Source organism: Lycium ferocissimum, unplaced genomic scaffold (assembly GCF_029784015.1).
Source record: "Lycium ferocissimum isolate CSIRO_LF1 unplaced genomic scaffold, AGI_CSIRO_Lferr_CH_V1 ctg11, whole genome shotgun sequence".
Taxonomy (NCBI): Eukaryota; Viridiplantae; Streptophyta; class Magnoliopsida; order Solanales; family Solanaceae; genus Lycium; species Lycium ferocissimum.
The window spans coordinates 94,742-111,586 of record NW_026713599.1 but is presented as its reverse complement, the minus strand read 5'-3'; the positions used below and the strand labels follow the sequence as shown (position 1 = coordinate 111,586).

At 33.4% G+C, this 16,845-nt stretch overlaps 2 protein-coding genes across 4 annotated transcripts; both read right to left on the bottom strand.

The window, feature by feature from the left end:
- Window positions 1-208: 208 nt before the first annotated feature.
- LOC132041632 (glutamate dehydrogenase) lies at window positions 209-7,085 on the bottom strand. 3 transcript variants are annotated; one of them, XM_059432332.1, is made up of 10 exons: window positions 6,970-7,085; window positions 4,365-4,493; window positions 3,635-3,748; window positions 3,129-3,350; window positions 2,951-3,025; window positions 2,410-2,526; window positions 1,653-1,903; window positions 1,465-1,540; window positions 1,068-1,154; window positions 209-667 (listed from the first exon to the last, which is right to left on the bottom strand). In XM_059432332.1, the coding sequence occupies exons 2-10, from the start codon at window positions 4,470-4,472 to the stop codon at window positions 482-484; spliced, it is 1,236 nt and encodes a 411-aa protein (XP_059288315.1). In that variant the 5' UTR covers window positions 4,473-4,493; window positions 6,970-7,085; the 3' UTR covers window positions 209-481. The 3 variants fall into 3 exon arrangements, with proteins under 3 accessions (XP_059288315.1, XP_059288314.1, XP_059288313.1); XM_059432331.1 differs by lacking the exon at window positions 6,970-7,085 and adding an exon at window positions 4,782-4,929 and having other exon boundaries at window positions 4,365-4,494; XM_059432330.1 differs by lacking the exon at window positions 6,970-7,085 and adding an exon at window positions 4,779-4,925.
- Window positions 7,086-10,331: 3,246 nt separating this feature from the next.
- On the bottom strand, window positions 10,332-16,347 carry LOC132041650 (uncharacterized). Its single transcript, XM_059432356.1, has 4 exons — window positions 16,227-16,347; window positions 14,563-14,856; window positions 12,252-12,320; window positions 10,332-11,134 (listed from the first exon to the last, which is right to left on the bottom strand). Exons 2-4 carry the CDS (start codon window positions 14,800-14,802, stop codon window positions 10,538-10,540), a joined length of 906 nt encoding a protein of 301 aa, XP_059288339.1. The 5' UTR covers window positions 14,803-14,856; window positions 16,227-16,347; the 3' UTR covers window positions 10,332-10,537.
- Between the last annotated feature and the right edge of the window lie 498 nt (window positions 16,348-16,845).

Sequence of the window (16,845 nt, the reverse complement as noted above, 5' to 3'; positions counted from 1 at the left end):
TGCCATCAAGAGAGGGAAGAGCCTTGGAATGACCAAGTACTGATGAGTCTTTCATTGTATTATTACATATGACCAGTGTCCATGACCCAAAACCAACCAACACAAAATGCAGACACAATAATGTTCAGAGAGCAAAAAGGATAGATCAAGTGACAACTGACAAGTACACGAGAAAACTAGTTTAACTGAAGAATATGAAAGATTAGACTAAGCAAAGTGCCTCTTTCAGTGCTTTGTATTAAGAGTACTATTTAGAAGCTACTCTGTCCTTTGGCAGAACTTTCAGTTCACAAGATTTAAAAGGGCGAAAAAAGAAAAAAAAACTCAAAAAACGAAAATAGAGGTCCAAGCCAGAACATCAAATGGATAAAGCTTCTGCCAAATTATACTGAGTGCAGAAATTAATATTATGGAGAACTGAGTAGACTCCATGCTTTTACATTTTTATTCGAAAAAAACCAAGTCGCCACACGTCTCATTCTCAAGCCTCCCATCCCCGAAGAACGGTTGCTCTAGCTACACGGTTAACGCCTAAGGTGAAGGCGCCCATTCGGAGATCACAGTTGTGAGTTTTGCACATTTCCTTGACATCTTTGAAACCTCTCGTCATATATGTCTTCAGCTCATCATTCACTTTCTGCTCATCCCACATAAAGCCTTGGATGTTCTAGCATTACAAATCATCAAAAAAGTTGATAAGCCAACTGAATAAAAAAGAGGTCTTGGAAGTTTAACATGACCTTTTGGTGCATAACCGAGAAAACAGCGAACAAGAACGAAGCTTTGTGGTAAAGTATTACTCCCTTTGTTTCAATTTGTTTGTCTAGTTTGACTGGGCACGGAGTTTAAAAAAGTAAAAAAAGACTTTTGAATCTTGTGGTCTTAAACTAAATGTATGTATAATGTACCAAAATATCCTCTAATCTTGTGATTTTAAACATGTCATGCGTGCTGTTGGAATGAAAAGAGTTGCCAAATTGGATAAGAGGCATTCTTTTTGAAGCATATTAAAAATAAAAGTAACACAAACAAATCGAGAGAGTAAAAAACATGCAGAGGTATCATACCTGGACCCACTCAAAATAACTCACAGTGACACCACCCGAGTTTGCATATATATCTGGTAGAATGATAACTCCTTTCTTTGACAAAATCTGCAGAAAATTAGAATTAATAAAGATGCTGCAGTTTTCTTGCCGTCTCGAAGATGATCTGTAATTATTGCACTAACTTATATGTCGTTTTTAAATTTTCTTTACTTCCCCATTCTAAATGATTTCACTACGAAAAAACTGGAGTTAGCTACGAACTTCGTCGCTAATCCATGATCATTTGTGTTAATCCATAGCTACATAGCATTAGCGACAAATTTTGCTATTTAGCTACAAAATTTATCCGTTGCTAATTCCAGTTTTTTTAGTAGTGATTGTGAAAAAAGAAAAAGGAAGGAGTTATTGCACTGACCTCATCAGCTTCTGGATCAGTTGGATGGTTAGCTGCTTCAATAATATATTTGGCTTTAATTTCATTTGCATTATCCCTTCAAAGAGAAGTTCAAAGGTATCACAAATACGACAAGAAAGGCTTCATAATAACTAGTAATTCTATGCAAAATCATGATCTAGGAATTCTATGTAACATCATGAACATACTTGTTGATTACTCCACCAAGGGCAGCTGGAATAAGAACATCACAGTCTTCTACAAGTATTGAGTTGGCATCAATTGAATTTGCACCATGGAAACCTTTAACTCCACGATTTTCCTTCACATGTTTGAATAAACTTGCTATGTCGATTCCATTCTCGTTCTTTATAGCACCTGTTATGTCACTTACTGCAACAACTTTCCCACCTTGCTCATTGATGAGTTTTGCAGCCCAAGAACCAACATTCCCGAATCCCTGAGATGAATAAAACCATTATCAAAAAAAGAAGGGAGAATAACATCTTTGGTCCCTCCGTTATAAGAAAATTATAATTTTGACCCTTGGGATATATGACTCAACACATTTAACCTTAAAGTAATTACAGTGTTTGTTTTTGGTCCATTTACATAGGAAATAAGTTATATTTTGGACTATTTCTAGAAGTATAATACCCTCATTATGAAGTAATAATTAATACAAGTTTAACATAACACATGAGTAATTAAACGATAGAACGAGTAATAGTTCTGAGAATTTGTGAATATTCATAAGCAAAGAGATCAAAAGAGCATATTTCAAGTAATTGAAGGTTAAATGTACTTCGTCAAATATGGCAAGGACTAAATTAGAATTACCTATAACTGAGGGACAAAAAATGTTATTACTCAAAAGGACACAAACTGTGCTTTCATGATGGACTTTATCCATGCTTGGATATATAATCATCGTAGAAGAAAAGTGTACATTTTGACTGTGCTAACCTGTATAACAAAACGTTGCCCAGCAATACTCTTGCCATGCTCATTAAGCAGGGCTTCTGCAGCAAAGAGAGCACCCCTTCCGGTAGCTGCATCTCTGCCTAGTGATCCACCAAGATCCTGTCATAAATTATTATAATCCTCTCTTAAGCTCAATTAACAGATAATTATCCGAAAACAGATAATCAAGTCATTTCCGCTACAAAGCTTGTGTATATCTAAACTAGGACCAATAGATGTGATGAACGCAAAAATTAGCAGTCGGGTTCACCAAGTGAACATTCAACACCAATTGGATAATGTAAAATGATTTATACTGTCAAACCTCTCAATAATAGTGTTGTTTGTTCGGAAATTTTTTGGCTGCTATACCGAAATGCTATTAACAAAACTATAACATAACATGAAAGATCGGTTTCACAGAAAACATGGTTGTTATAGTGAAATGTTGTTATGGAGGATGATTGTTATAGAGAGGTCTGACTGCAGATCGTAGAAACACATGAATTGGAAATACAAACTCTATTTTTTTAGGCATACTTACAATAGGTTTTCCAGTCACCACTGCAGGTGAATAACCATGAAATTTTGAGTACTCGTCTAGAATCCATGCCATTGTCTGCATAAAGCAATTTTAGCAGTCCAGTTAGATAAATTTCAGTAAGACAGCCAAGCATTAGATGTAAATGACATCTCAAGCCCACGTTATAATTTTCACGTACCTGTGAATTTGTTCCCATATCCGGTGCAGGAACATCGGTGTGAATTCCAATCAGGTCATGTATTTTTTGAGTAAATACTCGAGTAAGTCGTTCTAACTCAGAGATACTCAGGTCACTAGGACTACATCCTATGCCCCCTTTTGCCCCACCATATGGTATATTGGCAACTGCCGTCTTCCATGTCATTAGCTGTGCTAATGCATTTACCTCATCGGGATCAACCTACATTAAACACCAATAAATGACCATAAAACACATGCTATATCAATCAACTATGTTGCTCGGATCCTCTGAAAATGTTGTTAAAAGAGTAACTTTTGGAAGATCTGACACACGTGGCGGCATTTTTTGAAGGACCCGAGAGACAAAGTCGATAAATGGATAACATCATAAACACGATATTGAATAGAAAGTTATTCAGTCTTGCAAAATAATTATCTAAATACTATTTGTCTTTACGATAAGCATTAACTGAGCAATAATCCATCATTGAGAATAAAACCAACCTCAGGATGGTATCTGATTCCGCCTTTCATAGGCCCTCGAGCATTGTCGTGTTGTACCCTGAATCCGACAAAAGATACCAACGTGCCATCATCCTTCGGTAGAGTACATTCCACCTATAAATTTGCACAAATCAGTCCATTTTCTTCAATTAAACCGACAAAAATACACAAAATCAGTATGGTAAGCACAATACTATGACCACCTCAAAAAACACAAGCATTTTTACCAATTGAACTCTCAAAAGTTTAAGTCAAACTCAGTATGCTAACCAGCTATGTTGCTCGGACTCTTCAAAAATGTCAACAGCTGCCTGTCGAATCCTCCAAAATTACCGAATATTTGGAGGATCCACACGGGTGCAGCAACATTTTTGAAGATTCCTACCACATTGAAAGCTAGAACAAAACTCTGTTTAATTCCCAAATTGACCCAAAAATCTCAAGTTTGCATCAAAGATTGAAACCCCATGTAGCATAACTAGTAAAAACACAATCTTTAAACTAATTTCAAGATCCTAGCACCCAAATCAACAGGAAAAAAATAAATAAGAAAAACTGGTTCATCTTCTATTTCAAGAACCCCTTTTTACACCCAAAAAAACAGAAAATAAAAATAAAAATAACCCCATTTGGCAACCAAAAATACAGAAAAAAGAACCCCTTTTTGCACCCAAAAAGATCATCTTTTTTTTTTTTGTTGGATGAATTCAGCAAAAGAAAATAAATTTACCTTAATTTCTCTGAAGGGAATTAGCAGACTTTTTTCCAGCTTTGAGTCTAAACCAAGAAGCCTAGCTGCCAGCTTAAAATTTCTATTTGTTGCTGCTAAAGCATTCATGATTTCTCAAAAAAAGGGTACCTAAAAATTCAATATCCAAAAATAGAAAATTCAAGAAAAAAATATATCACAATCAATCAAAAATCAGATTTTTAATAAGAAAAAAAGGTGAATCAAGAAGTATTTATAATTGGGTTTCAAATAAGATCTCAGATGACATTTATAATAATTACTATTTTTAAATTTTCCATGTGGAAAATACTGACAGCTAAATTTTCAAACAATTGTGTCATCAACACGTCTTAATCAATTAATCTTATCCATTAATTATCCAGTCTATACAGAGCTGGAACAATTTTTTCTTACCAAAAAAAAAAAAGTCAAGAAAGAGAGGCTGCAGCAAATTGATCAAGCAAATATAATGAGCATAGAGAATATTAATATTTCATGAACATATATAGGCAACTTTATAGTATCGTTTTAAGAGTAAATTTGGTAGGTTGATTGATATTTGAGGTCAGCTATTTATATAGTAACAAAATTGTCATAGCATGTTTATCTAGCCAATAAGTATCCACCGTCAAGTCATAATTAAAAATAGTAAAGTCATGCAACATGCACATTGACTAATGACTCTTCTTCCATTTGCACTTTCCTGTCTTTTTCGTTTTTTCTGCAATGAGGGTATTTCTTTATTATAGGACTCGATCATCCAAATAAATCAGTACACAGAACTTAAACTTTATCGTTTAAAGATTTAAATTATATACGTTGAAAACATATAAATTATATCGATTGACAATGTAATTTGTTTTATAAGTCATGTGTTCAATTTTACTTGCTATAGGCTATAACAGATTATTATTGTGTAGACAGACGAAAAAGGAATTTTAGGGGGCGTTTGGTAGCTTGTTAGGACGAAAGTTATTTATGTATCAAATTCTCGTAAGTTATAGTATGTTTGGTAGCAAATTTCTTTTTATCATGTATAAAATTCAGCACAACTAATATAGTATTTGATTTGTAATTCAAAAACCTACTTAACTAATACATATATAAGTTTTGAGGGAATTTATCTATTATTTTATGCAGAATAGAAAATAGAATAACTAATACATGAATAATTAAGTCACGCATAACTAATCTCTGTATAAAATAATTCATTACTAATACATGCATAACTTTAACCAACTACCAATAGTGGCGGAGTCAGAATTTTCGCCGAGGGGGTTCAAAATATAAAAAAGTAAACATACGAAGAAGCCTAAGGGGGTTCAACATCTACAATATATACATAAAAAATAATTTTAACCTTGTAAAAATAGTATTTTTTTCCGCCAAGGGGGTTCGGATGAATACCCTCGGCTCTATGTGGTTCCGCCACTGACTACCAAATGACCCCTTAGCGATATAGAAGTTGCGCTTGAGGCTATTTTTTTATTCCACTTTTTTGAGTGGTCTTTCCTTTCATGTTAGGTGACTACTATGGAAAAAGATGACGGCTATTTTCAGTCTATGATTATTCATGTTGATGTTAGAAGAGCTATTCTCACCACCCACCCAAAAGAAAAAAAAAAAAAAAAGAAAGGCTAACCGATATTCTGCTCAAACTTTTGTTGTCTAGTTATAAATCTAACTAATTTTTCGGGTTATTATGTTAAGTTTGTTGTGAATAGGTAAAGTTACGTGTTATCTTAAGTAAATTTAATTTGACGGGTACAAGAAATATTACACACAAACAGTGCACAAATTTAAACTCATCCTGATTAATGCCTTTCCTGGATTAAGCCCCCACCAATTGAGTCTATCCAATTTTTGAGTGCAACTGGAAGCTGAATCTGACCCTAAAATAAAAGAGAAGCCATTTTCAAACTTCTGGAGTAATATGATTAGGGGGCAATGGAGAGACCATAGTCATTGTGACTTTAATTTAAAGTACATTTATTAAAGGATAAAGCTACAAATAAAGAATTTGATTAGTAGATAGAAAAAGGTATATATACCTTTTGATATGAGGGTTTTTGTATTGTGACTTTTTTTCCCTTTTCTTATAAATTTATTATACGTGAATTTATGTCATATATATTGATAGTGTAAAATATTTTTTTCTACCATCTATGCATTTAAACCTATTTTAGCATGTAATATGCTTTACTTTTCAAGTTATCAATTCCACCATGAATAATTGTGTATAGTTATATTTTTCACTTGCGAAAATATAATGGATCTGTTGGTGTTGTTATTATTGTGTATAATTATCTTTTAAATAATCTAAAAAATCTTTTAGATTGTTAGTGTATGAAAGTAAATAGATATCATCATTATGGGCTCATTTTTTCCTAACATGGGACATGCAAAAGTGTCATGAGTTCTATATTGAGAACTACTAGTGACTCTCATGATTAGAATTAAAATATTAGAAAGCACAACATCAAGGAATTAAGCATCACATATATATTATTGGAAAGTAAAAAAAACAGGCTTATGAACTTTCAAATCATGCAAACAAGTTTCGTAACCAATTTGAAGAAAATTCTAAGACACCCTAGAGTAGTACCTCTAGACAGAAGAAGTGAAGCCAACAGAATAATGCACTAGATATTATAATTACTCCTTATGTTTTAAGTTCCAATTTTATCAATTTATACCATGAAAAAGAGAAGCATAGAATCAGATTCAATAACGTCCCTTCACATTATAAATCAAAGCTTTGGGATTTATACTCGTATAATGCAAAGTGAAGTAAGTGGAATTATCACCCATTGTCCTTTAATTCGGCTTCTATCTTCACATTTGATTTGTATATATCTTGTTCTTATATAAATATAATATGATATAAAGTTCTATGCGCGCATAGTGGCAAAAAATATGTACATAATTATGTTACTTATAAAGTAATTATGATAAACATTAATTAGTAACTTGGTAAAAATAATACTCCGGCTATTAACTTACTATCAAATTAAACTACACTGATAACTGAAAAAAATATTTACGTTATGATCAGGTAAATATAAATTGTTGTTTGAGTCTGGAGCCTCTTACTTTGGCGAAAGGATAATGGGCAGAGTTTATCTTTCTCCCAGACTACTTTATTCACAGGAAATCATTCCACGCACTGGAATTGAAAAAAAAAAAAAAAAAAGCACGAACTATAGGAATATGATACCCTATTTTCTTGATACGAGAAGTTGGTTATGAGGATAACAACCTTTTCTAAGTTTCTTCGATCCAGACAAATCATCGATTAGTATTATGCCTAAGATTGCCAAAAGAAACTCCCCATCTTAAAAATTGACTAATCAAACAATATGGAGCTATATACAATCCTAGCTACCAAACTCAATTTGGCTTACCATATATATTTATATTAGGAAGCCTGTTAAATACGTATAAATATTTAATAGCAAATTCAGTAAATGAGCTACAGGTTCGATGACAAATTCAGAACTCAGAAACTTCAAATACTAACTCCGTCTTGATTATCAATTTATATAACTTAAATTCACATGAATATGAATATGTGCTCGTGTTTTATGTGACGTATTGATACTTCTTTACATAAACCAATAAACATCAGCATCTCCAGTACTAAATTAAAGTCATAGGAGAATCTACGGTTTCATCATCATACTCCATTAATTCCAAAAAACTGTTTCATAAAGAGAGAAAAATAAAAGAATAATATATCCTTCTGTCCTCACGAATAACGTAGCAACTACGTGAATCCGATCCAATTCCCATATTACACTTTTTTCACAATATTAGCTACTTTGTTCATATAGAAGTTCCTTTCGTGTTTTAGTAATTGAGTGCAGAATAGTACTGTAATATTCTTTATTCTCTTTTTATGATATGTTGAATTTAATATAACTATGTAAATTTATGTAATATTACAAAAAGGACAGTGGATGTGATCAAAGTCTGATATGATTCCTTATACACGCACGCTGGCGGAATACTAAACAATAAACTGATTAATAAAGCTAGTAAGATAGAAATGCCAAAATAAATTGAACAACAGAAAGAATAGTAAATACTAAACGTTTATGGTAACAATTGATATATAAAATTAATCGTCTCAAAAGAACGACAAACGAAAAAAACCAAAGATATGAAGATAAAAGAAGAACTTACCGTCAAGAACTCAACCTTGAAAGTAATTTAATTCCAGAGCTCGTGTTTTCCAACAGCATTATAATAATACAAAAATGGGCTTTCAAAAATGAGTCTGCCAATAATTTATAGCTATTAAATGAAGTTGGAAAAAAAAAACAATCAAGCCCCTATTCTTGGAAAATAATAAACTAAGACAAGGAAAATAACTAAAACTAAGACTAAAGAAAATAAGGGAAGCCCTTATTCGATAAGGAAAAACATAAAATTATCAGAAAAGGAAAAAAATCTCCCTTCTTGGAAATAAGTAATAAACGAATAGTTTGACTTGTGTATTTTTCACTTATAGTACGTGACATTGCTTTCTGAACATACACCGTTCATAATCACAAAGGTCACATATTACACCAATAATGAAGAAATGCCCCTTTAACTGAATATGGTTCTACTAATTGGAGAGTGATTTTCTATTTATTTCTTGTTGAAGGTCATAAAGTTGATGCCAATAAAAGATAAAAATTGAATCACCCTTCATCGTTTCACGTGATGAAAGCAAAGTCAACAAAATCACTCACCCCACCCCTCACTAATGAGAAGAAAGTGGGAAGAATTTCAAGGATCGTCACTTAACTTCTATTTTATTGCACCAAATTTAAATTATTTTTTTGTTACCAAAAAATTATAAAAAAAATAATTTAATAATTTTAGTGCGATGAGTAAATATCTGTGAAAATTAATAACACGAAGACAGTGTATTTGACTTACTGCACATTTATCTGTGGGGGGTAAAAAAACATCAGTTTTTGGCCAACCAGGAGAAAAAGAAAAAAAGAAAAAAAAAGGGATAAAGATATAGTCAGGAATGTGACAAGATATGAAAAAGAGAGTTCCAATGGGAAGGGACTCTTGAGATGGAAATCCTCCTCAGAATCTATTAGATTCCACAACACAGCACATTATTGAATGAAGATTCCTTTTCCTTTGTATTTGGAAACTGATTGTCTGCTACTCTAGTTGTTTCTTGCATTTGATAGTACCCCACTTCTAGAACAGATTTATACTCACATTTTGTGTTATTGTAATATCAGTATTTTTGTATTTTGAGGATTCATCATGAATTGATAAACTTTAGATTGGCTATCAACCTACCACAACCGTCCTTCTTTATTCGGGCTTGAAACCGTCAATTTGAGCAAGCTCACACAAGAGGAGGTGTTAAATAAAGAAATGTAATTTCATGCAGCCAAACCGACTTGTTTGGGACTGAAGTGTAATATATTTCTGCAAGCAACCAAGAGAGAAGCTTCCCAAGTGGCTTCTAACAATGTAGCATTTGGACAGGGAAATTCAAAAGAGGAACTATGATCAGAAATGTAAACAATCACAAGAAGTTGTTACTATGTTACAGTCATTGTTTTGTAATCAACTGTGTAATTAATTGACACTATGCATACATTCTTTTCTCCTCAACTTCTGAGCTCTGCTGCTCCCCACTCTAGGACTATGTTGCTCGGACACTTTAAAAATGCCAACGGATGCGTGTCAAATCCTCCACAAGTAATGCATTTTTGGAGGATCCGACAAGGGTGGTCCGGCAACATTCTTGGAGAATCGGAGAAACATAGTTCCACTATACAGGTAAAAGTTTTTTCATTGTCATCATGTACAATGAGGACAAAAGTTAAGGTTTTTGCATTGGAGAATTAATTAAATGGAAAATGCAACTCACGGAACAGCAACAGTAACTTTCAGTTGCCAATCAGAAAAGAAATAACAGTAACTTTCAGTTCTGCTAGTTAAAGATGACCATGAACAAGTTGTAGATACTTAAACTTTTGATTATGCATTTACATTCAAGAACCAACTTATCAGAAAATTATAACGAATTTAAATTATTCTGTCTCATAATTGACTACACTACAAGAAACATAAATGAAAGTTATTGTGGAGCATATTTACAGACTTCAATAGTGGCATATTAAGAAAGTGGTCACTCTGTTGCAGAAGCTTTAACTAAGATCAACTTGTAACTTGATTGACATGTACAATAGAGTAAGAATGGCACCTTGTGGGACCGGAGCATATCGAGCAACATTGGACCCGACCCACATGGCCACAACCACCAACGCAACTAGGCTACTGCTGGTTTTTCCACAAAGCCAGCTTGCAAACGAAAGGCATAACGTAAGTAAAACACCGCCTCTGCCCCCCAAAATCCAAGCGAGTAAATAACCAATCTTGTATCCAGTGTCCAACTTTCGGTCAAGCAAGGCCATGAGGCTACTAAATGTCAAAGACAAACGAATACCTACGGTGTACATTAAGAATAATGAGAGAAAGGCAGATTTGAGCACTTCCGAGAACGGACCCCTTTCTTCTTGTGGAGTTTCTTCTTCGGAATCCACCTCTTCATCATAATAAGAGGAGAAGTTTTCCCAATATCTCTCTCTTTGCATTTTTTGTTTGAGATCAGACCACCTATAGGTCCTTATGCCATTGTAATATTCAAAGTCATACTCCCAATTTCCCCCCAAAGGTTTATCAGTATAATCCTGATGTCGAAGAGATTGATCATACTGATTTCTTGATGATTCATTAGATAATACCTGATACAAAAGCAAAGTATTAACATTTGAGACAGCTAGTAGTGCAAAGTTCAAAAAACATATAATTTGAAAAGAAAAAAAAAAAAAACAGTGTGTTAAGTTTAATGGATAGATGCAAATACCATACTTAAAGAAGTTGTATCTAGGAAAGCACATATAACTTGTATCTTCACAACTAATATTTCATAGGGATATTCTCAAAACACGCAGCAAAAAAGTAAGCAACATTTTATCACTAGTACTAATTTCATTTGTCCCGTGATTTATATTGTTTTAAGATCATTCCTTTAGATTATTGGTTGAGCAAAAGTGCAAGTTATGAATAACTAAATTTTAAATTAGAAATGGAAACTTAATCTGATTTATCATTTATCCTAGAATTGGTTAAAATTGACTCCCGGTAATCAAGAATTGCCAGACAAATTAGGACAGAAGCAGCAACTATTAACGAAAGGACTAAACGATTAAACATGAGCTCCCAAGAAAGTGAAGAAGCCTCGAAGGATCGTAATAGTCGTCCCAGCAGGTTTGCTAATTGGATTGAAACCAAAAAAAAAAAAAAAATGATTCCGTAGCATACACGTTTGTGAACATTTTACAGAAACAGGACCAATGAAAAAGGGTTCCTCATCAGACCTTTTATGCTGCTTTCTCCTTAACAGTTCAAAAAAGAGATATTAACAGTTCAAAAAAGAGAGAATTGCAGTTACTTTCAGCTATGTTGAGCTGCAGGGAATATACTTCATTGGACAAAAACAGATACATTAGTTCCCTCCTTGAAAGGATGCTTCTACTAGGTGAACTCTCGGCAAACACATTCATCGACTACTTGGTGCATTTGTTTGCACTCCGTTTTAGGAAAAAGAGTTAACAGAATAATCAACTTTTGAGATCAATTTAATTTCCAGCTCTTTTCCTACATAACCAATCAAAAACCTCTCCAACTCACCATGTCCCCCCTCCCCGCCCCTGACAGGCAAAGGTGCAAAGCCACCATTCTCCCTCTCTCAAGAGGGTTTAAATGACAGCTTTAAACATATACGTCAGCTTAAGACATGAATTCTCAGTTCTGTAAATAAAAGATAAATATGCCAGAAGCCAAGAAAGAGTGACTCACATCATATGCGAGATGGATTTTCTTGAAAATCTCATCAGCTCCTGAATCCTTGCTAACATCAGGATGATACTGCATTTATAAAGTACAAACAATAGATAGAATAACAGTCAGTGAACTTTCCGACAGAGCATTAATAGTCTGATACAAAGCTTTTCAAAGAAGATAAAAAAAAAAAAAAAGGGGTAACTACATGGCATAACTAACTCTACCACATTTTTATATTTAGTAGCTATAGTTTAAAATAATTACATCTCATAGCTAATTATAATATGTTAAATACAACTTATAGCTACATATATATACAAAGTAGAATACCCCATATCACATTATTTAATTCCAAACTAACCTTCTCATCTCTCTTTCTCCCCTCTCCCCTCCTCCCCACCCCGCTAAGAACATTGTACCCTCTTTTCCGGCATTTCAATTTTCAACCTTCTCATCTAATTAAGCGTCCCTTCTTCTCATAAACCTTCTCATATTTGAATTGATGCATCTCCAACTTGCTGTTTTACTAAAAATACCATTGATCCAACAGTGAAATTTGTTGTTGTTAACAAAAAAGCATCTACTAAGATCCAAACTCAGGCTCATGTACGGTGGGATATCTTTTATGCTCAATGGAAAGACAAAAGATTTACAAGAGAAATCTATGGTTGATGCAAGCATATGAGTATCTGTAAAGTTTAAGCTAGAATATTTGTTGAGCTGAAATCAGATCTTCATTGCTTCATTGATCCAATAGTGAAATTTGTTGTTGTTAACGCGGTGGCTTTTGAGTTTTCACGGTCAGATCCGGTTAGATCTTAGCCGGATCTACTTAAAAAGATTTTGCTTTGTCAATCAAGATTCCGATAATCTGGAAAATCATTTTTTTTAGAAATTAAATTTTTAGCCAATTCACTGCATTAATTTTTGGCATACAATTCAGCGTTTTGTGTATTTTATTTTCTTGTAGAAGGAATTTTATTTTTTGTATACAAATGAATACATTAATTTTTGAAGGTATACAAATGAACGGGTATTCAATTTTTTGAGGTATTTGTTAACTTTTTTATTGTGTTTTGTATACAATCGATTAAATATAATAAAATGAATTTGTAAATTGTATGAATACTGGATTTGAATACATTTAAATTGAATACAATTTAGCAAATTTTAATTTTGTATTCATGAATACGGTCACACTTAATAAACGAATACAACATGAAACAAGCGCTAGCTATATGTTTGTCATAAATAGCTAAACCGTAGCTATGTGGAAAAAAAAACCCCCAAATAGTAGTCATTTATGAAATTTTCCCAAAAAAAAAAGAAGGAAGGAATAGTTGTCAAAGCTTTTTGATAAGAAAAAGACATGCACACTTCCTTATAAGGAATAGCTCAAGGCTTTTTGATAAGAACATTGTACTTGAAAAAGGCATTAACTTGTAAGTATACAAGAAGGCACTTCCTGTCTATGCCAACAGAAGTTCAAGTAAGATCCAACCATATTAACAAAGGACATGAAACATCTTTATCCATGCCTTTTTACCCTGAACCAAAAATCTCCCATACATTCGCATTCTTAAAAAAGATATTTTGACAACAAGCATAATAACCTCCTAGAAATTTTTGCCAACGGCAAACTCTGCTTGGAAGAAGGAGAAGAGGGTGAGCATCGGTTGAGGTAAAATATTGTTCTTCTCCACCTATTGTTTGTAAATTGTATGACTGGTTGGATAGTAATTGACACATTCTACTTTCTTTGTCATTCCCCAACAATTTCTTGAAATATAACGGAGAATGTATTATATATTTATATGTGAAACCTTCAGCCAGTGGCAGGGCCACTCTTGTCCAAGGTCGCTGGAGAATTATATGTGTAGATAGATAATTTTTTATGTATATATACTAATGTTGAATCTCATTGGCTTCTTTGTGTGTTTACTTCTTTATACTTTGACTCCCCTTATTAAAATCCTGGCTCTGCCACTGCCTTCAGCATTGTTTATTAGAATATTTCTGTTTCAGCAGTTTCTAATAATGACAATGCTTTACCAAATTAAAGTGTGAAGCACTTCATCCGAAATCCTTACTCACGGTTGCCTTCCATAAATTTCAGTTACAATTCTTTCTTAAAAAAAAAAAAAAAAAAAAAAAAAGTAGATCTAAAATGACAGATCACCTACATTAGTTTTCTTTTCATTATTTCATTCGGTAACTAATCAGTATTGTTAAACAACGAAGGCAATTAAACAAAGCACCTAAAAAACGTCTACTTACTTCTTGTATTATACTATAAAACATATATGCCAAAAAGATATAGTAGTACCTTGAGAGCAAGAAGACGATAAGCCTTTTTTATATCAACAGAAGAAGCATTGTGTGGAACACCAAGCATGCTATAGTGGCTCTGCTGCCCACCACCGATAGCAGATGCTGAAACCTGGGCACGAGGATGAAAAGTACCTATGCGCTTGCTAGGCCATGCCCATGGTCCAAAAGATAAGTTCTGGTTGGAGCTACCACCTTTATCAATGGAAGTGGGAGCCAAAAAGAGAGAGCTCTGCATGTTATGAAACTGCTCTTATTTAGACTTCCATTGCTACTCTGAGCTTTGTGTTAGCTGCAGCAATTGAAAATGCAAAAGATTCAATCAACAAACACTTCAGTGAGCATCTTGAGAAGTTACAAAAGGGCTTATATGTTTTGACATTTCGTTTTTGTTCCATACCTGCGAAATTGTTTCCTTTTTCTTTTTGTTGGATAAATTGTTTCCATCTTATTGCTTTATATATAATCATTCTCTGGGTGTGTTTGGTATGGAGGAAAAAATTTTCTTTCCCATGTTTGGTTCTTCAAAATGTTGTGGAAAACATTTTCCTAGGAAAACATTTTCCTTAAAAATACAGAAAAAAGTAGGGAAAATAAGTTCCATGAGTGACATTCAAAGTTCATTGTCTCCTCCCCACCCACCTAACGCGCCCAACCCCCACCTCTTGACCATACCACCCCCTGCCACCCCCGAACCCCACTCTCCACCCTATCCTACCCGTATAATTTTTTTGCTAGATTACCTATAAATACTCTAGGGATAAGCTATTTTTTGCTTACTTAATTAAAACTAGAAAATAAGTAAGAAACCCACTTGTTTTCCAAGAAAACATTTTCCTTCATACCAAACACACCTTTTGTCTCACAACTAGCAAAAGGCTGTGTTAAAGAATGCTTGTGAGGTTCACAGAAGTGATTAGCATCTTTGGCAAAAATCCTCAGCTACCACACAAGGCGGAGCTACATACAACTCCCTCCATCCCAATTTAAGTATCTTACTTTCCTTTTTGGTCTGTCTCAAAAACAGTGCCTCTTTCTATAGTAAATTGACAATCAAACATCCTACATGGCAAGTTTATAACCACAAAATCCAAAGGACATTTTAGTACATTATAAACATCTTTAATTTAAGACCACAGGATTCAAAACTCTCTCTTTATTTCTTAAACTCCGTATCTAGTCAAACTAAGACACTTAAATCGGGATGGAGGGAGTATACAGTAATGGCTTACAGGTTCGGCCAAACCAAGTAGCTTGAACCCAAACCTTGTTATAAAATCCATTGAATATGTAAAAATCATTAATTTAAAACACAGAATCTTGGCTCAGTCTCTGCTACCACATATCTAGGAGATAATAATCATTCTTCTAAACCCCATTTTAAGGATAAACATAGACAGCAAATTTAAACTCTTAACTTTTTCTAAACCCCATTTTAATGAATTAAACGAGACAGTGATTATAAAACCTAAAAGGTCCTCATTTGTAATACTCAACAGTAGAATTCAGCAGTAATTACAAGAAAGATGACAACCAAAAATACAGAGACAAACACTATTAAATTAAGGTAAAGATTAGTGGATACAGATATCAAATTCATAAAAGAGATGAAGAAATAAGAATTAAAAGAAAATAGTGCAGCGAAACAAATAGAAAAATTACCAGTTGAAAACTCAAACAGGTGAAGACGGAGAGAAAATACAGAACAGACAGTTACATCTGAACTTAAGTGAAAAAAAGTATCTTCTTTTGTGAGAAAAGACATAAATGGTCTCTTAACAATGAGGATAGGTTAAACATAGTTCTTTTAAGTATGAACTTAACAGTTTTAGGCCTTTAAGTTCACTAAAAATTAATATTTTTTTTGTAGCAAAATATTCATCCAACTTTGTTTGTTAAATTTAACAAGAACTATGGAAAAAAGAAAAAAAAATTAGCGAGAACTCACATTTAGAGATACATATTACTAAAGAAAAGGCTAAATACTCCGGGATAAAATCGATAGACGTTAGTCGGTTATAAGAAAAATCGAGAAAAAAATCAACATACTTGATAATGTCAAAAAATTGTGTCTTGAAACACAAAACCGACGGATTATGTCGATTAAAACCAAGGGAATTCATAGGCTAGGTAAAATACACCATACTCGGTTTTTATTGAAAACTCGATATAAACAAGTAAATTGGACCGGAGGGAGTATCAACTACTAGCACAGGTATGGTAATTTTGTCTCAAGACTTAAACAAGTAAGAAAAAATTATCTAGTAATTTTACTTTCTCA